This window comes from Pogona vitticeps, chromosome 10, assembly GCF_051106095.1.
Source record: "Pogona vitticeps strain Pit_001003342236 chromosome 10, PviZW2.1, whole genome shotgun sequence".
NCBI lineage: Eukaryota > Metazoa > Chordata > Lepidosauria > Squamata > Agamidae > Pogona > Pogona vitticeps.
The window spans coordinates 27,298,180-27,320,126 of NC_135792.1; the positions used below are offsets into that span (position 1 = coordinate 27,298,180).

The 21,947-nt window shown below is 62.1% G+C and overlaps 2 protein-coding genes across 6 annotated transcripts in view; both read left to right on the forward strand.

Moving 5' to 3' along the window:
- VAC14 (VAC14 component of PIKFYVE complex) overlaps positions 1-12,288 on the forward strand; it is a 42,000-nt gene extending 29,712 nt beyond the window's left edge. Inside the window, exons 15-19 of one of the 4 annotated variants that reach the window (XR_012081266.2) lie at positions 4,633-4,807; positions 5,134-5,252; positions 5,930-5,942; positions 7,452-7,602; positions 11,414-11,555. Coding sequence is in view for 3 of the 4 variants with exons in the window: in XM_072980664.2 (XP_072836765.1) it covers positions 4,633-4,807; positions 5,134-5,252; positions 5,930-6,009; positions 7,452-7,602; positions 11,414-11,582 (694 nt within the window). In the remaining variant the exon portion in view is untranslated. Of the gene's footprint in view, positions 1-4,632; positions 4,812-5,133; positions 5,253-5,929; positions 6,010-7,451; positions 7,603-11,413 lie in introns of those variants that run through there. The other 3 variants (XM_072980665.2, XM_072980664.2, XM_072980667.2) reach the window with 3 other exon arrangements.
- Positions 12,289-14,444: 2,156 nt separating this feature from the next.
- Positions 14,445-21,947, forward strand: part of MTSS2 (MTSS I-BAR domain containing 2) — a 28,026-nt gene continuing 20,523 nt past the window's right edge. For both annotated transcript variants that reach the window (XM_072980406.2, XM_072980407.2), the window contains exon 1: positions 14,445-14,603. In XM_072980406.2, coding sequence (XP_072836507.2) covers positions 14,535-14,603 — 69 coding nt within the window. In that variant the 5' untranslated portion in view covers positions 14,445-14,534. The remainder of the gene's footprint in view (positions 14,604-21,947) is intronic.

A 21,947-nucleotide genomic window follows, 5' to 3' on the forward strand; every position in this document is an offset into this window, starting at 1 on the left:
TTAAAAAAAAAAAAAAAGCTATGCGGCTTTTATCTGTAATTGTTTACATAAAACCAGGAAGAAAAACATTAAATAGGTTGGTGTTAACCATCAGCAAATAGTTACAAAAGGTCTTGTTTCTGCTCCTAACCCTTAACCCAAGCCAGTCCCCCCCCCCAATTGAGCTCACAGGCCCCCCCGGGGGGGGTCGGTCTTTGTGAGCAGGCTTCCCCTCTTCTTGGCCAGGTTGACTCCTCCACCTGAACGGCTGCCTCTTTCTCTCCCAGACGCCTCTCTCTCTCTCTCCCCCCCCCCCCCCGGCAGCTGCCCTTCTCCTCCGCCCTCTCTCTCTCTCTCCCCCCCCCCCCCCCCGGCAGCTGCCCTTCTCCTCCGCCGGCTGTTTCAGGCTGTCACTCGGGCTTCATCTTTCCTCGAAAAGCTGCCTCCAGAGTGAGTTTTGCTGCTTTCTCTCCGAGACCTTCTGTGTCTCACCTCCCTGCTCCCTTGGCAGGTCTCTCTCCTTCTGGCGAGCAAGCCTCCCTCGCCTGCGCACCTCTCTGGATGGAGCCCCCCCCCCGTTCCTCCCGGGGACATCCCTCGACATGAAAGGGAATCCCCTCCTTGCCAGAAACAAGCCTGTCCTGTGTAGCCCACATTATTGATAGGACATTGGGGAGCTTTCGGAGCCGAGATCAAAGAGGATGCTGGCTGCTGCGGCATCATCATCAAAGCAGGTTCCTGCCTGTTCCATCAGCATCCGAGAAGGGCAGCGGGTGATGGAGTCCTTCTCTCTTTGAAAGGAGACAATGGGAAGTCTTCCCCTGAGTAGCCAGATTTCTTTCCAGCCTGCTTGAATTGGGGCTGTTGTTCCATGGAGGCAGTAGCCACGCTGTTTACAAAAGAGTCCTTATGCAGCAGATCTCATAAACCAAGTATTTTGTGTCTTGATGGGTCGCATCTTGGTATTGCATCTTTTATGACTTCATCTCAGCATGGAAAGCATTTGTTCCTATTTCCGTGGTTTCTGTAACTCTGCCCAGCCATCTTTTCTGCTACTTTATTCTGATTTATTTCATTTGGGATTGAAAGTTATTCGTAGCAACACACTGAACTGGAAAAGGAATGATGGATCCCTGTTTCATGGTAGGGCAGGGGCGTAGAGTAGCATCAGCTTTAATCTAGTACGTAACAAATGGGAAAGAAGGCTTGAGTGAGAACATGTCCCTTATTGAGCTGTCTCCCTGAGTTTTCAGAAAAGGTGGATTAAATCATTTCAGAAATGCCCCCCCCCCCGAAATTCATTCTTAAATTCAGCACTGTTTAGTTACAGTTTGATCTTTTATCAATTCCAGTCAGATGATCTGTGACTGTGCCCACTGCATATGGGAAAGATGGCTTCAAACATCCTCGATACATACGTGGACACCCCAGGGCATCAAAGTGTTTTGTCTCTCGTTTCTTGTGCTATTCTGTTGTTAGCTCTTAAAATGTTTTAAAACTGGAATTGGTGGTGTAATTTTGCCAGTTTATATGGATTATGCATCTTCCTGGCCATCTGTTCTTCTAATTTGTCTGAAGAGCATTTGCCATCTGAGAGAGAGAGAGAGAGATTGAGCAGATTTTTTTAAAAAAGATACAGCCTTTGCCCGTCATTGAGATCCCGTGGGAAGTCTCCCCTTCAGCCTGTGTGGGGTGCCTACCTTCCTACCCCATAGGCCTCCCCATGCAGGGAGTGTCATTCCCCCCCCCCAGCCCTTGCCGATTCCAGGGCTCCCTAAGTGTATGCGAAGTGCTGCCTGTGAGAAGCAGCCAGAAGCCTTCAAACATTCTTGCTTCCTTGGAGCGTTTTGGCCCTGCAGAGACGGAGGCCATTTCCTGAATGCTCCACTTCGCATGGTTTGGAAAACTTCCTTTTCTGAACGACCGCTCCCAGAGCCCCTCCCCGCCCCCCACCAGACCAGCATGGGGATCGGCCAGGATATTCTGGCAGCTGGCAGCCGGAAAAGCCAGTGCTGCCCCTTTGCCCAGCCCTGCTTGGAGGGAGACCAGCGGTGGGTTTGTGCTGCTGCTTCTCCAGCTCAAAGCCTCCTGAGAGAGGAGAGGGACTGGCTGGCTCAGCAGCACGCACGCACACATCCATGTGCGCGCAGGCCTGGAGCCTTAGTGGCACAGTCATCAGAGGGGCTTGTCGGACCCTTCCCCAGACCTGACATGCCAGGAAGCTGCCAGCCTCCGCCCGCCCCCCTCCCCGAAATGGCAGACCCCCCTCCCTCCCTCTGGCTTGGCGATGGCCCCTCGGAGTCCTGAGCCCCAGCAGCCCTTTGGACGGCTCTCTTCCAAGACAAGCCCCATCTGCGGCTGATCCTTTTTCCCAACCAGCCACCCGGGATTCCCCCCCCCCCGAGGGAAGCCACACTTAGTCCTGAATTTGGGCAGGCACTTGGGTTGGCCGGCTCGGCCCTTCCCCAGGGCCGAATCCTGCCACCTCTGGGAGCCTCCTGCTCTTTAAGCGTAACTCTGCCATTTTCGTGGTCTCTCCGGTCAGGGAATCTTAATGAGCGTCCGGGCTCTGGTGGGAAACGGTTTCTCCCTAGTTTCTGCTTGGGAGAGGCTGAATGGCTGTTCTTGGCCTGGTGCTGAGGCCTTTTAATGAATTATTATTCTGTGCTGGAAATAGATCAAAACCGGGGCTTAGAGCCTTTAGAAGGGGCTGTCAGAGAAAAAGGATCAAGTCTTGCCTGGGGTAACTTGAGGGCAGCTCCCGCTCCCTTCCTGCTTTTTTTCCCAGGTCTTTTGAAAGCACGGGGCCGCTGCGATGCCAGGCTTGTCCCCGGCCGGGGGGGGGGGGGGGCTTTGTCTCGGCCGTCCTCAGGCAAACCCTGCGGGGCCCAACAGGCTTGGCATGTGGGGGGGGGGAAGGAGAGACGGATGGACTCGGAAGAGGCACCCACTCGGGGAGGGAGATCAGGCAGCAAAAAGAGGGGTTTGTGGGTTCGTGGAGCCTTGGTTTGCCCAGTGCCCAGGATGGGGTTTCAGCCAGGAAACTGGGGGACCCGGCTGCCCTCAGCAAAGACGCCCAGGGATTAGTACCCAAGGGGGGGGGGATGCCGTGGGAGAAGCCTTCCTCTCGGCCAGAGGGGGCCCCTCCCTGAGCCAAAAGGCGGAGAGGAGCCCTCTCTGCCGACAGAGATAAGATGGGAACAGAGGCCGGCATGGAGGCTGCCCCCCAGCCGCCTTTGCTCCTCCGCGGGCTTCCCTCTCTCTCTCCCGGCGGGCCCAGGGTCACCCTGGCCTTCCCAGTCCCCCCTGCAGCTTGTCTGGAGGCCTTGACCTTGCTTTATTTTAATCCAGGGCAGATGGGCTGCTGCTGAGGTGGGGAGTGGAGGGGAGGCCGCTCTGGCAGTGAGTCCCGGAGGAAGAGAAACAGGGCAAGCCTCTGCGCCTCTGCTGGGCGGGGCGGGGGGGGTTGTGTGTGAGGGCGTCCTTGTGTTTTTCTGGGGTCGGCGCCCCTCGACTTTGGCATGAGAGAGACGCAAAGCCACACTGTTCTGTGCAACGTCCTGGCTTGGTTTTGCATGAGGTGGTGGACGGTAAACCTATGCGTAGATATTCTGCCTTGCCCTCAAGTATTAATTACACGGTGGGATTCCGGGTGCCAGATTCCAGGAGTCTAATCCGATTGTGTCAGGGGTGTGTGTGTGTGTGTGCGCGGGGGGGGGGGGGGCTCTGAGCAGCAACGGCTGCCCCCTGCTTTTCTGTTCCAGGGAGAGGGCCCTTGCCTGCCTGCCTGCCTGCCTCTGAGAAGAGGGGAGCCCACGTCCCCCGTGGGTTTGTCCTCTCGGGAGGGGGGCGAGCTTGTCGGCCCTTCTCCGCCCTCTCAGAACAAGGCAGGAAGGGCACCATGGCCAACAGGCTAACCCCACCCCTGCCATAGAGCTGAAACTGATGGGAAAGCTGGCCTCGCTCCCCCCCTCCTTTGCCAAGGTTAACGCTCTAGAAGTACTGAGCACCTGATTGTACCCCTCCCAAATGGCGCTTGTCCCCCAGCCTTTGCAAGGGGAAAGCCATTTTCCTCCAGCTGGCTGGTCTCCATGGAATTAACCCTTGGCTTGCCGGCACTGTGTCCTCCTGCAAGCGCCTCTCTTTCCCTCCTGGGACGACTGCCTGCCGCTTGGAGTCCCCGCAGGCGCCTTCTGATGGCCCAGCGAAGCACCTGCTGTGTGGCAACAGACTCGGAGGAGGGCGTCCTGTCGCCCGGTCACGGGGCCAGAAGGAGAGAAGAGCCCTTGCCTTCCGCCAGGGCCTCCTTTGGCCTCTTTCCTGGGAGGGGAGGGTCTCCCTGAACTTTGTCTGAGTTGCTGACATCTTCCCTGTAAACTCTTGGCCCTTTTCCTTCCTGGAGTCCTGCATTAACTGATATAAGCCCAGGGGTCTTTGTTTTGCTTCTGGGGACGAGAAGGAACATCTCCTGCAGCCCCAGCCCTTCCCCAGGGAGTTTTCCCAAGGAGGGCTTTGCTGGGGTGGGGGGGTGGGTAGAGGTGGCAGGGCTTGGCAATGCAGGTGGGCAGGATTCGCAGGCTGTGGTTTTTCACTGCACACCCCCCCCGCCGTGTTCTGGTTGGCCCCTCACCTCCCTCTCTCGGTGCGGTGCAGGCAGCTCTGTCTGCTCCTGAATGCCGAGAACATCTTCCACTCCATGGCGGATATCCTGCTGCGAGAGGAGGACCTCAAGTTTGCCTCCACGATGGTCCACACCCTCAACACCATCCTCCTGACATCTTCCGAACTCTTCCAGCTGAGGAACCAGCTCAAGGACCTGAAGACACCGGTAGGTGAGACACGGCCGGGATGGAGGTGGCGCCGCCGCCGCCTCTGCCTCTCCTCCCCTTTTCCTCCCGGGGTTCTGGGGCACAGGCCCCTCTCTTCTTCCTGAACCCCTTGCCGCGGCAGTAGGGAGTGCGGCCAGGGAATGGGGCGCGCCCGCAGCCTCCAGGGCCCCACCCCTCACCTCACCTGTCAAGAGGGCCTGGGGCTCGCCTGCCTGAGCCAGGGGAGGTTTCTAAGGGGTCGGGTAGGCGGGGGGGGTGTCTTCTAGAGGAAGGGCCTGGTCCTGTCAGAGCCGGCCCACTCCTCACGGCCGCTTTCTCTCCCCAGGAGAGCCACAACCTCTTCTGCTGCCTCTACCGGTCGTGGTGCCACAACCCTGTGACCACCGTCTCCCTCTGCTTCCTCACCCAGAACTACAAGCACGCCTACGACCTCATCCAGAAGTTGTATCCTTCCAGCTTAGGGACGGGGAGGAGGGGCGGCGGGTGGGGACAGTGCAGACGCCCCCCCCCCGAGACTCCAACCCGGATGTCGGGTGGCTGCTTCGAAGGGCTCCATCCAGAGGCTCTGGGCGCCACGGGAAAGGGTTTCTTCCGGAGACCAGCCATGCCTTCGGGAAGGCTGCGCTCGGCACCAGAGAGGTGGCAGAGGCCACGTCCAGCCCCAGCCACGGAGCCTCTTGGCACGCGCTTCCCCATGCAGCTCCGCTGGTGGGAGAGCCCGCTCGGCGGTCGGGCTTGCGGGCAGCTGTGGCAGGGAGCGGAACGGGGCAGGCTGGACCCTCCCAGGCGCCTTCTCGGCAACAGCTACCTGGCTGGTACAAGGGACACGTGCACAGCCGCACGCGCAAAGCAATGAAAGCGAAGCAGGCGTTTCATTCCTAGAAATGCTGGCGGTCCTCCTTCCGGGCCTGAGAGGAGGTCCCACTGGAGAACTGGGGGCCCTTCCTCAGCCAGGCCGGGTGGAATCGGGAACCCCCCCCGCCCCCGATGGTGCTCCAGGGCCGTCGTTACAACTTTTCACTTCCTGTCTTTCGGAGGGTTAGTGCCTCGTTCGGGCTCTTCGTGGGGCTGCAGGGGCTGAGCCGGCAGAGCAGCTGGATTCCTTAACACCTGATGCCCAGCGGGGACCTCGAGGTGACCGTCGATTTCCTGATCGAGGTGGACAAACTGGTCCAGCTGATTGAGTGCCCCATTTTTACCTGTGAGCTTCCCCTTTTTCTGTGGCTCTTTCAGTAGCGCTCTCTCTCTCTCTCTCTCTCTCTCTGTGTGTGTGTGTGTGTGTGTGTCTGTGCGAGAGAGAGAGAGAGAGTTTCCATCAGGGTCAGGGGGCAGTCAGGCGCACGCACTCCCCCCTCTCCGCCACGACAAGTAATGATACGGGCCAAATAAATAGAGCAGAAGTTATGTGCCTTTTGCTGCAAGGCCCTTGGGTGTCTCTCTCCGTGGGGAGCGGGCAACCCCGCCACGGCAGTGGGCCGGACTCCCCACAGAATGTAGGTTAGCCACAGGAGGGGCATTTGTGCTGCGCCGGGATCCCATAGCCGGGAGGCCTGGGCGAAGGGACGAGGGTGGCGGGACCCCTCGGAGGCCGGAAGGGGTCCTGTGCTCTTTGCTGCTGCAGAAAGGGGAAGGGCAGCGTCGGGACTCTGCCACCCCCACTGTGGTGCCGCAGCCGCCACGTGCGCCTGTCGTGACCCAGAGGCCCCTTTCCCTGCAGCGGCTGGAGGCCAGCGAGCCTTTTCCCTTGCAGCCTCTGACAGGGACTGACCCGAGGCCCCTTTGCAGAATGGGGGTGTTGGTGGTGGTGCCCCAAAGGAGGCCCCGAGCCTGGTGCAGCCTTGCACGGAGGAGGACAGCTCTCCTTCCTGTGGGCGCTATCCTCTCCGCCTGACCTGCCTCGAGGCGGCTGTGCTGGGGTGGAGCGGTCACGCTGGGCTCCAGGAAAGGAGAGTCAAGGGTTCGAGGGACACCCCTGAATTGGGCCTTGCCTTGCCCTGCCTTGCCCTGCCCTTAGCCAGCTCATTCACAGCTCCCTTCATGCTTCCTGCCTCTATGGCCCGGATTCTGGCTCCACATGGCAGCTCTCTTGCTGAGCCACTTTAGGGAGGGTCGGCCCCCTCGGGAGCTCCGTCCTGGCCTTGCTGCCTGGCTCCTCTGGACCCTTTGAGCCTCTTGGTTGCTTAGGGGCTGGCCTCTGCCCCACTAGCCAGCCACCCTTTGGAAGTCATCCACGTAACAGGGGACTTCCGTGGCCTTGCCTTTCTCCATGGAATCATTCTGGGACTCGCCCGCTCACCGTCCTCACCCTCACCTTGCCCAGGGGTCTGCAGCCCTTCTGGCCCAGAGGGGGGGTCTCTTATTTCCTCCTCGTGTTGTCCTTTTATGTTTGCTGGATTGGGGGGGGGGAGCAGTGGTGGTGGGGGAAACAGCTTTGAGGGCCCCTTCGCTCAAGCTCCCTCCCTTTTGCCCCTGGAAGATTCGCAGGATGGGGTGAGAAAGAAGGGGAGCACTTCCGAAAAGCCTCGCCATCCTCTGAGCCCCGCGCTCTCCCCCGCTTTGCCCCCCCACCCCTACCCCCCTTTCTCTCTCTCTCGAGGCCTGGGCCCTGCCCGCTGACCCCCTTGCTTGTCCCCCCCCCCGCAGATCTCCGCCTGCAGCTGCTGGACGTGAAGAACCACCCGCACCTCATCAAGGCTCTTTACGGGCTCCTGATGCTCCTGCCGCAGAGCAGTGCCTTCCAGCTCCTCTCCCACCGGCTCCAGTGCGTGCCCAACCCTGAGCTCATGCAAGCGGCGTAAGTGAAAGCCCTGGGCAGACCGGGGCTCCCCCCCCCACCCCCCCACCCCCCTTTGGGTGCCCTCTTGGCTAGGGAAAGGGCAGACGCCTGTGCATCGCTTGCCATCCTAGTGGAGCCATGTGGCCGTGGGGGCGGCAGGACAGAAGCAGCCACCCACAGCGGCTGGGGCCACAGCTGCCGAGAGGCGCGTAGGAAATGCCGTGGGTCAGCCGGCAGGCCCTGGACTGTGTCGCTGCCCAGAGATCTCTCCCCTGGGCCGGCTCCGCTAAGGCTGTCCTTTCCCCGACCAACAGCCAGCCAGCCTGGGGGGGGGGGACTTCTGCCCTCTGTGGCAACCCAGTGGGGCTTCCCGTCTCTCCGGTGCCTGGGCGGGAGTGGAGGGGCTGCCTGCCTGCCTGCCCGCCCGGGCATGGGGAGCTGTTCTGCTTCGGGAGGGCGCCAAGAAGCGGCCTTCCTCTTAAGGGCACTGAGTCCTGGGGGGGGGGCTGCAGGGTGGAAGAGGAGTCTGGAGGCATCCAGAAGCCTAGGGTGGGGGGTGGGGGGGATGGCCAGTGATGCCCCTGCCTTGCCCTGCTGCGCAAGGGAGAAAGTTTTGAGTTTTGTCTATATTTGGTAACCCTCGCAGGGCCAGGCCTCGTCCACAGGCATCTGGCATCTAGGATGGAAAATCTCACTTGTGATATTGCCATGGAAACCTGCCGAGGCCCTCCTTCCCGCCCCCTTGCCAGGGTCTGTTTAGGTCTCCCTTCGAGGAGCGCCAGCAGCACACCGCGGGGCGGCCCTCCCCGGTGCGCCCGCTGCTTGGGGCTCTGCCCTGCCAACATCCTGCAGGGCCAGGCCGGCCAGGAGCCTCTCTGGCCCTCCGCCCGTCCCTGGCTCAGCAGGGCCTCCGTTGGGCCAGCAGTGCCTTCCCCCCCCCCACAACCCCCCCCCCCGCAGCAGGGGCCTCTCTCTAGCCTGGAGGGCCCCGCTGATGCTTGTCAGGGTCAGGTCTTCTTCACAGGCCCTGCTGCTCCCCACCCCACCCCACCCCACCCTGCTGCAAACAGGAGTGGCTGGTGGTAGTGGAGGAGGAAGAAGAAGAAAGGGGTCTGCTGGCAAGGAGGCCTGGAGGAAGCTATTTTTTCCAGTGGAAAGGGCTTGCCTAATTTGTGCAAAGTAGGGAGAGGAGTTGGGATCTCACTAAGGTCACGCACACCCCCCCCCTAAGCCAGCCCCCTCCTCTTCCCCCCCCCCCACCCCCAGCCTGGCAGGCCAAGCTGGTGTTCTCCTGGCAGGGCTGAGCTCAGGAGAGGCTGGCAAACCAGTCCCTTTGGCCCAGGCTGCCCGGAGGGGTGAGACCCTTAAGGGGCAGGATTCAGCTCTCTCCTTCCCAGGCCTTCCTGCTCTCGAGGCCTTCTCGCCTTGGAGGATATTTTCTGCCCCGTTTTACCCGCACCCACGACGGCTGAATGTTCAGAACTGGCAGGCAGGCGGAACGTCTGATTAACGGTGACCTACATTCCCTTAAACATTGGCAGGCAAGTTCATAACAAATGCAATTGAGGAGACACACACACACCCCACGCACACACGCACACGAGGAATCAACTGGTGTCGCGCAATATCGAGGGGTCGACCTCCTTCGCCCCCACCCTGGGACTCTTCTCCCGTTCTGGCACAGGGGCAGCTCTGCGGGTCTCTCCCCCCCCCCCCAAAAAATGGCATTTCCCCTCTCCTTTTTTTTCCTTGCAAAGAGCCGCTAAGGCCACCCCACCCTCGCGCCCACACACAGATCCCCCCGACCACCGTTGAGACCTGCTTCGTCTGGTAGCCACCCAGTGTGGTGGTTCTCGACCTCTCACGCAGGGGCTGGACCTCGGGGGGGGGGGGCTGGCATGGGCCAGGGGAGCTCCTGCTTTGAAGGTCAGGGAAAAAGCCATCCGTGGCTTCCTCGGAGATTCTTGGGGGCAGGAAACAGAGTTCCCAGCAAAAAAAGGGGGCAGCCTCCACCTGGCCATTCCCCGCCCCCCCCGGGTCCCCTGCAAGCCAAGTGCTGGGGCAGGGGTTGAAGGAAGACCCCCCCCCCCATGAGCAGTCCTTGCACTGCCTCTCAGCAGCAAGCTCCCCCGCTCTCCTTGGCAGCTGTGCCTTGTGTCATCATCTCCTTCCCTTCCCGCCCCATCCTGTCGAGGAAACATAGGCAGGAGCCTCGGCACACCTTGGTCTCTTTCCGCCCCGCCCCCCCCCCCCCCCGGGCTCAGACAGGCTGCCTCACAAAGAGGATTCTCCCCAAACACTAGCTGAGCTGGCCGGGTTGGTTGGAGGAGGAGGCAGCTGCCGTCCTCTTCAGACTTTGGGGGGGGGCATGCCAAGAATTGGCCTGAAAGCTTCCCGTCTTCCTCGTCTTTGTTGGGGCCAAGCGGCGCACAAGGCCTGCTCTCCTCGGGCTCTTTCCGTCGCTGGGGAAATGCAGGGTCCTCGTCGTCCCGCTGTTTGCAATGCCCTTGTGTTGGTTGCTAAGACCTGAGCTGGTCTCAAGCGGCATTTCATGTCTCCTCACTTGGAAAATGAGCTTCCAAGGAGGTTTAGTAGAGAACGAGCGCACTGGGGAAATGATCCCTGCTTCTGTGGGCAAGAAGCTGGAGGTTGGAAGGCTTGTAGAGAGCAGGCACACAGGCTTGGTGGTGCTTTTGAAACTGTTCCCGGAAACAACAGTATGGAAGTGTTTTGCACAGGACACACGCCGTGTGCATGCACACGTTCCGCCTCGAGACCATACTCTTTGGTCTTTGCCAAATAGTCTTCACTCAAAGGCTTCCGGGCAGATCGGACCCTCGTTGCTTGCTTTGCTTCCAGAGTCCCGGTTCTCACAGGATTTGGGGTTTTAGGGTGGATGCAGAGAGCAGAAGGGGAGAACTGAGCCCCAGGGGCGAAGGGGGTGTCAGCCAGAAGGGAGAGAACATTTGCTGCCCAAGAGCCAGCCGGGGACGCCGGGCGTAAATTCGGGCCGTAAATTCAGGCACTTTGGTGTTTTTAGCAAGTGTCCTTTGTTGATGTGTTTTCTTTCTCTGCTGCCGTAGAGGGCAAAAGGCGCCCCCTCTGCCAGCCGTCCGGCCACTCCTCCAAGGCCGAGGCTCACAAACGGGACATCTCTTGCCCTTTGAACGGAGCTCAGGAACGAGGCTCGGCCTCCAGCCGGACTCTGGACCCTTCCGGACAGAAGGCGACTGTCTGTCAAGAGTCCCGATTGGCCTGTTCTGACCTGGCAGCAAACAGAGCAGGATTAGGCCTGGCCAGAGAAGTCTGGTTGGCTGTGGGGTCGACCCGGAGGCATGCGCTCCGAGTGGGAAGATGGGCCGCTGAGCTCCCTTCCTGCCAGCGCCAGAGAAGCAGGAGGCCCCCTTCGCGGGGGAGGAGGAGGAGGTCTGGGGAATCCCCAGCAGCCGTGGGGCAGTTTTGCAGGAGCCCCCCCCCCCAGTGCGACGAGGCCAGGGGCTCCCTCACCATATCCCATCTTCCCCAGCTGTCTGAAACCTCAGGGTGTTGGGGCGTGGGGCTGGATGTCTGCACATAGGCATGTTCTCTGGGGCCTGGGACTCCACGGCCAGGCCCCCCCATGACGGAGACTGCAAGGGGCAGCCTAAAAACCGAAAGGGAGCCCAAGGCACCGCTTGCCGTTTCCTGGCTCCTGTTCCGGCTTCTTTGCCAACCTGGCCTGGGGCTTAGTGGGCTTTTCGCGCCGTCTTTGGGGGGGAGGGGCTCCCCTCTCCTCCCCCAGGTGCTGGCCTGGCGTCGGTCCTTGACGGTCCCTCCTTCCTCTCCTCAGGGATGGCTCCAAGGCCGGCCTCGGGTTCAAGAAGGCCCCTGCCACGGCCGCCATCGACTACGCGGAGCTGCTCCAGCATTTTGAGAAGGTGCAGAGCAAACACCTGCAGGTCCGGCACCAGCACGCCTCGCGGGGCGACCCCCTGGAGCGGCGGGCCCCCGCCTTCTGACGGACGGACTCGAGGGGCTTGGAGGAGGAGGCCGGACGCAGAAGCAGCAGCCGTCATCATCATCATAATCAGAGGGCCCCCGTGGGGCCACTCTGGGGCCTGGGGCTGCTCCCTTTCTGGCTGAGGGGACGCCCCTTGCCTGCCCCCCTCCCCATCCATTTGCCTGACGTTGGGTGAGGAGGTGGGGAAAGAGGGGCCTCCCCTTCCAGGAGACGGGGGTGGTGGGAGCGAGCAAAGCCCTTGCCTTCTGTGGGGTGCACGCACACACACACACACATTCCGTGGGGGGGAATGAACGGTGGATGGGGGCAGCTCCCTTCTTGCCCGGGGAGGGAGGTGGAGGGTGTGCAAGGGGGCCACCCTCGGTGCCTCTCCCCCAAATTGGTCTCGCTGCAGGGTTGCAAAGATTACAGCCCCCCCCACTACCCGGCGGCGCTGGGAGCTGGCACGGCCGTTTTGTGTGCATGCGCCTGTCACCTGCGACACACATACACCCCCCCATCAGGACCACCCCCCTCGTGTCTGTGGCTGCACAGCCTTAAATGGCAGCTTGCCGCTCTCTCTGTACATAGCCATACTCTCGCCCCCCTGCCCCCCCCCGCCGGCCCTCTCTCCCATCTGGGTTTGTACCTTGTGCATTTCTTTGTACTGTTGTAAAATGTCCTTTGTTGGAATAAATGAATGACAGTCACACCCCCTGGAAGAACAGCATCCTCCTCCCCCCTCTCGCTGCTGACAGCACCTATTTCACACAGGAACATGCCTGCACTGGGGGCGGGGTTTTTTCTGGGGGGTGGAGCTTCTATTCTGTGAAGCCCAACTCCTGTTTGGTGACTGAGCAGGACGCTGGCTGGCCTTGATGGGACCACCAGGGCCTCTCGTTTGGGCCTAATCCAGAAGACGTGGGCCAGCTCACTTGCCCTCCCCCCCCAAGGGATGCCTGCTCCATCGCTGTAATGAGCAGCGCCCCTCCCCAGGAGAGACTGGCGGGGGGGGGGACCTGGGAGGCTTCGAGTCTGGGCCGAGAAGTTGAGGTGGGCCATGGATCTGGAAGCAAGATTTGGAAAGTGTGGGTGTGTGTGTTGTATGTAGAGCCTGGTGGGGCCCCGTCTCGGAAGCCGGGGGGGGGGGGGCTTCAGGAATGGCCGTTCACCCTTCTTTGGTTGGAAACGAGGAGCTGCCCTTCCGCTGCCTCACCCCCCCCCCCGGAAGGCTGTCCTTCCATCAGGGTCTGGAGGAAGCCTGGACCGGCTGAGCTTTGCCCGGCAGGATGTGAGGAGAAGATTTTGGGGGGGGGGGGGGTTTGGCAGCAGCAGTGGCAGAGGAGGGTCCCCTCAACGCACCTGATGCCCCTGGGGCTTCGGGAGGGGAGTCAGCCTCCTGCGCCCCCCCCCCGCCAGGGCCTTTCTTGTGGATCTTTGTGCCCCTGAGAGTGGAGGAGGGGGCAGAAGCTTCTCTCCCCCCCCCAAAAAAAGCCCCACAAACTGCATGCAGTGGCTCCCCTGGGTTGAGCTTGCAGCCTCACTTGGGAATCGGGCAATACAACTGCCTTGTGTCCGGTGTGGGTGTGTAGATAGATCTTGGGTGGAGGAGAGCATCCTCTGGATGAGGCCCGCTGGAGTTGTGCGGGAGGGAGGGAGGGGCGTTCTTCTCAGGTGCGGGGGGGGGGGCGCGACACGTGGTTTTTATCGGTGGCCTCTTTGCTCCTTTGGGGCGAAACTGCCGCCTCTCCCACCTATTCCCCCCCCCCACGTGCCCTTTCCAGCCCTCCAGCTGGGAGGGCTTCCCTGGGCCGATCCGGGGGGGGGGGGGAGGAGAGCCTCTCCGCCCCCCACTCCTGCGCAGGCCCCCACCCCATCCCCGGGCTCGGCCGGGGCGGAGACTCCTTCAGAGACGCGGCGGGCACCCTCGGGAGGCCGGGCACCGCTTGGCAAGGGGAGCGCCTCTCGCGGGGGGTCAGCGAAGGACACGGACGGACACACACACACACCCCGGGCGGACCCCCCCCCCCCGTCCTGCCTCGGAGGGAGGGAGGGAGGACGGGCTGCTCGGCGGCCGGGAGGGGGGGCGAGAAGGCCCCGGGGCGGCTCTCTTCCTTCCCTCCCCCCCCCCCCGCCCGCCCGGCCAAGAGCCCCGCAGGGGAGAGACGCCCCTCGGCCCCCCACCTGCCCGGCCTCGGGGTGCGGTGAGGTGGGGGGCTTCTCTCCTCCCCGGCCAAGGCGGTGGCGGCAACGGCGGGCTCCGTCACGGCAGCGCCCCCTCCCCGGCAAGGGGCGCCGCCCCTCCCCGCCCACGTGACTGGAGCCCATCCAGCCCTCCTCCTCCTCGCCCCCCCATCGCGCGCCGCCGCCGCCGCCGCCATTCTCGCGTTCAGGGACCGCCGCTGCCTCTCCCGGCTCGCGCGCCCCCCCCCCGACGGCCGCCCAGGAGGGCGCCTTCCCCCCCCCCGCCGCTGCCGCCGCCGCCGCCCGGGGCCAGGGCCGGGCAGGGAACCCTTCGGCGGGGCGCTGCCCCCCCCCTCCGCGCCCCCGCCTCCCACCTCCCACCTCCCGCCCCCGATGGCTGGCCGGCGCCGCGACCTTCCGGGCGGGTGGTGGTCGCCTCTGCCGCCGAAGGCCCGGCCTTGAGCGGCCCCGGGCCCGCTGCAGCTGCGGCGGCGACGAGGAGGACCGGGTAGCCGCAGCGGAGGGGCGCCCCCCCCAGGCCCCCCTCCCCACCCTCCCCCCCGCCCAGCCCAGCCCCGCCGACCCAGAGGAGCCGGCCGGCCTCGGGCCCAGGGAGGGAGGGAAGGAGGGCGCGCCCGCCCCGCCTCCCGCCTCCCGCCGCGGCTGAGCCGAGAGGAGCCGAGAGGAGAGGAGAGGAGCGGAGGGCGGCGGCGTCGGGGCTCCCTCGCTCGCTGGCTGGCTGGCCGGCTCAGACTGCAGGCACCGCCCGCCCGCCCTCCCTCCGGCCATGGAGGCGGCGGAGAAGGAGTGCGGGGCGCTGGGCGGCCTCTTCCAGGCCATCGTCAACGACATGAAGGTGAGACCCCCCCCCGCGAGACCACCGGGACCGGGACGGGGGGGGGAAGGGATCCCGCAGGCGGAGGGGGGGCCCCGGGGGGGAGGGAAGGAAGGGAAGGGGGCCCGTGGCGAGAGCGCTCCGGGGCGCGCGCAGAGGGTCTTTGGGGCGCCGAGTTGCTTTCCGGACGCCGAGGGGGGGGAATGTCTGGCCGTCTTCTGCGGTTGGCGAGGCCGGGGGGGGGGCGGGCGGACGGAGGGAGGGAGGCCCTGCCCGCCTGGAAGCCGCCCCTCCCCGGCCCCGGGGTGTTGCGAGGGGGGGGAGCTTTGGAGCCCCCCAAAGCCGCAGGCAGGCCGGCCTTTGGGCCCCTTTGCTAGAAGTGTGTGTGTGTGTGTGTGTGTGTGTGTGTGTTCGTGTTCCTCGCCGGGCCGGAAAGGCTTTCTCTCCCTGACCCAGACGGATCTCCAGGCTCTGCCCCCACCCAGCCCAGACCCCCAGGCACAACTCCTGGAAGGCCGGGGAGGGGGGGGCACAACCACCTTGGACCCCTGCCTGCCAGGTGTTCTCCCCGCCCTTCAAGATGGGCGGGGGGGGGAGGAGACACACACACGCACACACACACACACACACACACACACACACACACACACACACACACACACACACACACACACACACACACACACACACACACACACACACACACACACACACACACACACACACACACACACACGGCAGCCCCACTGCCTTGGGTGCTCCCGAGCTGGCTTTCCTTTCCCCTCTTTGCGCTCCCCGGGATTTAAGATGGCCTCGATGATTCTGGGCAGCTCAGGGATGCCGGCGGGGTCGTTGCCTCTTTCCAGGCGGGACCTCCTTCCTCCTCCTCCTCCTGCTGCTGCAGAGGTTGCCCGAGGCTGAAAGCCTCTCCCTGCTTGGTTTGCCCCCCCCCCCATTTCCCGGCCACGCGGGGGGGGGGGGCTGCCTGCCTGCCACTGACTCTGCAGTTCTTTTGGTGAGAGAGGAGCTGCCCCCCCCCAGGAGGACGGTTGGGCAGCCACGTTTACGTGGGAGGATTTGGGGGCAAGGGAGGAAGCCCCGTGGGGGCCTCGTGGTATTTTGGGGTGCAGAAGGCACATCTCTCGGCTGTCGACCCCTGGACTGAGCCCTGGCGAAACGGCTGGCCTGCAGCCCAGCCCAGAGGATGATGTGCACCACCTTTGCTCACAGAGGGGTCCCTCCCTCTGAGCCCCCACCACCACCTCGTTGCCCAATGTACCCTCCTCTCCAACTCCTCTCAACCAGTTCTCCAGGAACCCCCCCCCCGACTCAAGCCTTGTCCACCCGCAGGCCAGGCCGTGCTGACCAAGGCCAGTGGGAGCCACTGATTGACCACCCAGCCACCCCTGTGGTGGGAAGAGGGCTCAAGAGGGACGGGGGGGGGCTTGCTTCCTTCTGCCTGCTTGCTTAGTTAGGGAGAGGGGGGGCGTCATCAAAGAATGCAAGGGGTTTCTCTCTCTCTGGAGGACAGGACGGGGGCCCTCACCAGACCCCTCTTTGCTTTCCTGGCAAAGTTGCAGGGTTGCTTTTCGCCTGCAGACACACACGCCGACACACACATTGCCCTGCCTGTCCAGAGAGGTCGGCTCTTTTGTCCCACAGCTTCTCCCTTGATGGAGTTGCCAGTGGGGATGATAGTGCTCGTGTGACACCAGGACCCCTCCTGTTTAGGGCTGCCCATCCTGGATCCTCCTTGCTCAGAGCGGCTTTTCCGTGCCCTCCTTTTGAGGCCGCGCTGGGACTGGGCTGCTTGCCCAGGGCTACCTGGGCTGGCTTTTCTTCTTGGAAACATGTATTGGTGAGAAAACAACCGTTTTCAAGCACAGAGCTAAGAAAAGCTGGGGGTGCCACTTGGCTGGCGTACATGAAACAGGGGAGACGCCCGGGAGGCGCTCTTATTCTATAGGACCACGTCCGGCGTTCTCTCCCTCTTTTGCTCCTGGTCGACCACAACCGTAGGTGGAGAGGAAATGGCAGGTCTGATCACACCTGCATGTGGCGTGGTGGGGAAGAGCCCACCCCCCCGAGCATTTCCTGCCCTTGAGAGCATCTCCTTGGTTCCCTCACAGAGCAGTGAGGACAGAGGTTGAACGTATGGGTGCCCCCCCCTTATAGGGCAGGGGGTAGAGCCAGGTTTGTAGAGCCCCTGTGTCATCACACACACACACACACAAACCCCAGAATAGCCATCGGGCAGATGCCACGGCACCCACCCACCCACCCGTGGCACAGCGCTTCGTAGCCTTCCCAGGCCTTCCTCCGGTCGCTGTGCTTACCTGGTTCAAAACGGGGTGTGTGTGTGTGTATTTTTGGGAGCCCCTTCCTTTGTCAGCCTAGATGTGGGCCGTTGTGGTGTGTTTGTGGCATCGCAGGTGTGCAGCAATGCCCTCCTTACGTGGGGCTGGCCTTGAAGAGGGGTTTCTTGGCTGGGAGCGATCTCGGGCAGCGCTCGGTGGCCGACTGGGGCTCACCCGACCCTGGAAGACCCACGCTGGTTCCTGGTTCCTTACCCAGGCCTAGGCGGTTGGCTTCCGTTCATAATGGGATTGGGGCCCTGCCTACCTAGGGGGCCACCTGTCTCGCGAGGAACCTGTGAGGATGCTCAGATCCTCAGGAGGGGCCCTTTTAAGGACTGCCGTTCCAGAGGCCGGCCTTCGCAGGTGCAGCCGGGAGAACGTGCCCTTGAGTCGGTCCCCGGCCGGGCCTTCTGGCCTAGAATACTGAGCCTTCACATGCCCAGATTCCTGAAGGAGGATCACTTTCTCATGAGAAGCCCCTGGGGGTGGATGGGGCGGTTTGGAGGGGTTGAGCTTCCCGGCAGCGTTTCCGCCCTGGTGGCTTCTCTTTCGTCGCAGGGAGAGGGCCTGGTGGCGCCGGTCGGCTGGTCTCTGGCTGAGGAGCCTGTCCTCGCGCAAGGCAGCTCCTGTGGAGAGGAGGGCTCGGGGCTTCTCGCTGAAGGCAGGGTGTGCGTGGACCCCGTAGGGCTGTGTTGACCCCCTGCGGCTGGGTCAGAGCCTCAAAGGTCCGGAGTACTTCATGGCGCTCTTTGTTGCTGGGTTAGCGCCCGGGTCCTTCGCCTGCCCGCGACGCTCCTTGCCCCATAATGGGCGAGTGGAGCTCCTGCCGATGCTGCGCCTCCCCGGCTGAAGGCGGGCGCTCCCTGGAAAAGTCCACCTTGATTTTTCACATCATTTCGGGCCCACCAGGTTCTCTTAGATTTCTGCATCCGGTTTTAATCCTGGTTCTCTCTGATGGTGCCAGGCAAGAGAACATGCATATGATGGAAGCGTTCCAGGTCCGTGTAGCAAGAGCACCTTTTCTAAGGTCTGCTTTCCTGCCAGTCACTTTCTGGTGCCTTAAATATTAGGTTCCATGTGAGTCTTTCCTCATGTGAGGCTGTTTTGTTTGTTTTTAAGGAAGTGTAGAAATCTTTTAAAGCTCCTTTTGCTGTCTTCTTAGAAGCGATAGCCAGCTTGTTCTTTCGTTCTGTTCTGGAGAGCAGATCAGCTGAGCGGCGCCGCACCGGGAACAGAGCGAGTCCCTTCTGCTGAGTCAGAGCCTTGATCCGTTGAGCCCAACAGCATCGGGGGGGGGGGGGGAATGTTTTCAGGCAGAAGGAGCATTTTCCGACCCTAACAGGAGAGAGAGCAATATGTGTTTTTACCGCTGCGGCCTTCTGCGATCAGAGCAGATACTTGGTCTTCCTCCCGAGGTGCTGGCATTTAAAGCAGAGGATAGACAGTGCAAACTGTTAGGGTTGCCAAAGGGGGAGTGGGCGGTGGGGGGGGCGCAGTTAGAGTTGATCTCTGAATGGCATTGCTGGAAGGGACCCTCTGGGTCATTGAGTTCCAGCCCCTGTTCAGCAGGCCCAGTGGGGAGCCTGAAAACCCCTCAGCTCTCCAGCGGTGCCAACCTCTTTAGGCTACGTTCAGGCAGGCATGGGCAACACCAAAGCCCTTTGGAGCCAGAAACTGAATGTTGGCTTAGCCAAAGGTTGCGCCTTTCCTCCTCTCCCCCCCCCCCACTTCAGTTGGGCCGCCTGCTGGAAACCCCCAGCCATAATCAAGAACCACATTTCTCTGCCCCCTTCAAGTATTTGTTCCCTTAAACCTCAGTTCACCACCCCAGTAGAAGGCAACACGGAAACATTGATGTCTTCCTACTTATGGCGTACCCATGAACGGGCGATCGCCGAGGGGTCCCGTCCTCCACTGCCCTGGGGGTTTCTTGAGGGAGTCAGTAGGTCTTGTCTTTGGCCTTCCTCTTCTCCTGCTGCCTTCCATCTTTCCCGGCATTCTTGTGGTTTTTTCCCAGAGAATCTCCTTGCCTTCTCAGGAGGGGCCCAAAGTAGGACACCTTCCGTTTCAGCATCTTTCCCTCTAGAGAGAGTTCGGCCTTGATTCGATCTAGGACTGGCTTGTTTGTCTTTCTGGCAGAGCTCTCCTCCAGCACCACGCTTCAAAAGAATCTCCTTCCCCCCCCCCCCCCCCACACACACACACCCGTTTCTTGTCAGCTCTCCTCACACCCCTACAAGAGTGTGGGCGATCTTGGTCTTGGTCCCCCCAGTGACACATCCTCACACTTGAGTCATGGATGCCCACGGAAAGCGGCTCTGCTCGTAGGAAGGGGAGCAGCCCCACAGCGTCAGAGTCGGTGCAGCTTCAGCCCTCTGCCCGCCCAACACCTCAAGATGAGAAACCCTTTGGCCTGGGGGGCCAAATCTGACCCACCTGCTGGAGAGCCCTCCCCTCCCCTCCCTCCTCCACTGCAGCAGAAGGCTTTCAAGGGCTCCTGGCAGGACGTTTGGGAGGGAATTGTCGGTGGGAGCCTCCTGGGGAGGGAAAAGCTGGCCGTCCCTCTCCTCCCTCCCCCACCACCATGCAAGGATGCCCAGCCTGAAAAATTCCTCCCCTGCCGAAATGCTTGGAAGTTTAATTGTGGGGTTGCTGCTGCTGGAGAACTCAGCGCTAATCCTTCCCCCCCCCCCACGCACACACACATACAGACGGGTGCTGGCCCCACCCCTGGTCCCCTTGCTTTGGGAATCAGACCCCCAAGCCCCCTTGTCATTATCTGGGCCTAGTGTGACCCTCAGACTTTGCCCAGAACCTAAACCCATCCTTGGGCTGCAGAGCGGATGATGCCTTGGAATTAAACACACCGCGTGGAGGCAGGGTTGGGCCTTCTCGCCATCTTCCTAAGGGCCCTGGCCTAGCCGGTGGCTTCCATCCGGGGGGGGGTGGGGGGTGGGGGGGAGCCAGAAGCCTCTCTGCCCCCTTGGAGGGCACGATGGCTCATTGCTTCCAACTCCCCCACATCCCACGAACATCTAGGCTCTAAACCTGGAGGTGCCGCCCATCCCCTCCCCCAGAAAAAAAAAGAACATGCAGGGAAAACCAGGGAGGGGGGCCTTTTGCATCTTCATGGTTCAGCAGAAATTCCATGCGTTCAGGTGGGACTAACGAAAGGTCCCTGAGGATTACCTCCGAAACCTGCGTGGAGGGATGGCTGGCTGGTGCTGGTGCTGGTGCTGAGGAGGGTTGGCAGCCGCTGCGTGGGCTGCTTGAGAGGGAAGCCCAGCCGGGCTCTGCCTGGCGTCTCCCGCAGGTGTTAGGCACATGGAGGGGGGGGCGCGTGGGTGGGTGGGTGCCATCCCTCCCTGCACTCCCTGTTTCCAGCATGGTGCAGACGAGCGTGGCAGCCAGGCCTCGAAGGAAGGGGTCTCCTCCTCTTCAGAGTAACGGCCCTGCTCAAGAAGACTGAGGGCGGGTGCAGGAAAGAGGCCTGTTGGGGGGGGTGGCGCATGCACGGCGGGTTGTCCAGAAGCTCTGAATTCATCGCCTCACTCAGGTGGAGTGGCTGGGACGCTTGTTTGGGGGGGGGATGAGGGTCCAGGCGGGGAGCAGTGGGGGAAATGGGGGGCGGTTTCCAGGGGGGTCTCTTCCAGCGGCCTGGCTCCAGCGTTCCCTGAATAAAAGAGCCGTGGGTGGGTGGGTGGCCGGCTGGCCGGCCGGGTGGGGGAGTCGGCCCCAGGTAGCAAAGTGGCCGGACAACCGCGCTCAGCTGCCGCGACTCAGGCCGTTTCCCTGGCCCGATAGGTGACAACAGCCACCTCTTGCAATAAATGCGGGCAGAGCCCTGTGAGGGACCCTCTGGGCCGTGGGGTCTTCTGCTGGAGCCGCTCTCTTGCTTAGTGACCCCGAGTCCCTCTGCCTGAAGAGATCTCTCTGACTGGGTGGCATAGGGACTGCCCCCCCCAGTGCAAGCTTTTTTGGGGGGGGAAGAGCCCTGGTGGGGGCCCCCTGTCCTCACGCTCTCCGAGAGCCCTCCCGGTTGATCTGCTAGCATGGATGGGCAGCAGCGCCCGTGCCCTTGTGACGGCTGGCATTGTGCCAGGGGTGTGTGTGTGTGGAATTGCTGAGGGTTGCTACCCTCTCTCTCTTTCACACAAGGCCTTCGGGAGCCGAGGTGCCTTGCTTTGAGGCCCTTCGGAAGGATGCCAAGCCAGCTGGAGACCCGGCTGCCTGATGCTGTTCCAGGGAAAACCTAAAAGGCAGTGTTGCAGCTGGGGTGGCCGGGCAGCCGGTGCCCCCACCCGTCCAGGAGGAGATGGAGCGGCCGGCCGCCGGGCCACGAGCACCAGGGCCGGGGGCCCCGACAGGCTGGGGAAGGGGGTGGCTCACAGGAAGGGAGATGCCAGGGAGGGCCTCAAGGCTTCAGAAGGAGCCCCCCCCCTCCTTGAGGTGCCAAAGGTCCCCCAATCCTGCCCCTGCCCAGCAGACACTCCGGCTGAATCCCTGGGGGGGTGTGGAGGCTGCTGCCGAGACTCTGGCCCTCCGAGTGCCCCTCCTGTCGTGGGCAAGAGCATGGGGTGGGGGGGCTGTTTGGAGGGCAGAACGTCTCCCCTGGAGGGGTGCAGGCAGGGAGGGGCCCTGTGCCCTCCCCCCACCCCACCCCCATGATGGGTGGAATTCCTAGGTTTTTTTGGGGAGGGACCCCGCGAACTGTCCCGTCTGCCTGGCAAAAAGCCTTAATGACGGAGGAGCCTCTTGGGAGGTTTTGCTGGGGGGGGAGGTGAGCGAAAGGGATTGTTCTCCTTTCATGTATATCCAACTGCCTGCACGTGCTACCAAAGTAATGAGCAATTAAAAAAAAACACAACCCTAATAGAATTAGCACATTCAAATAGGAGAACAACAAAAATAAATAACCACACCATTAAAAACAAACAAACCCTACTGTAAAACAAGTCCTCCAAAGGGGACCCCACAGCAAAGGCCAGCCAAAAGCTGCCTCCCAGGC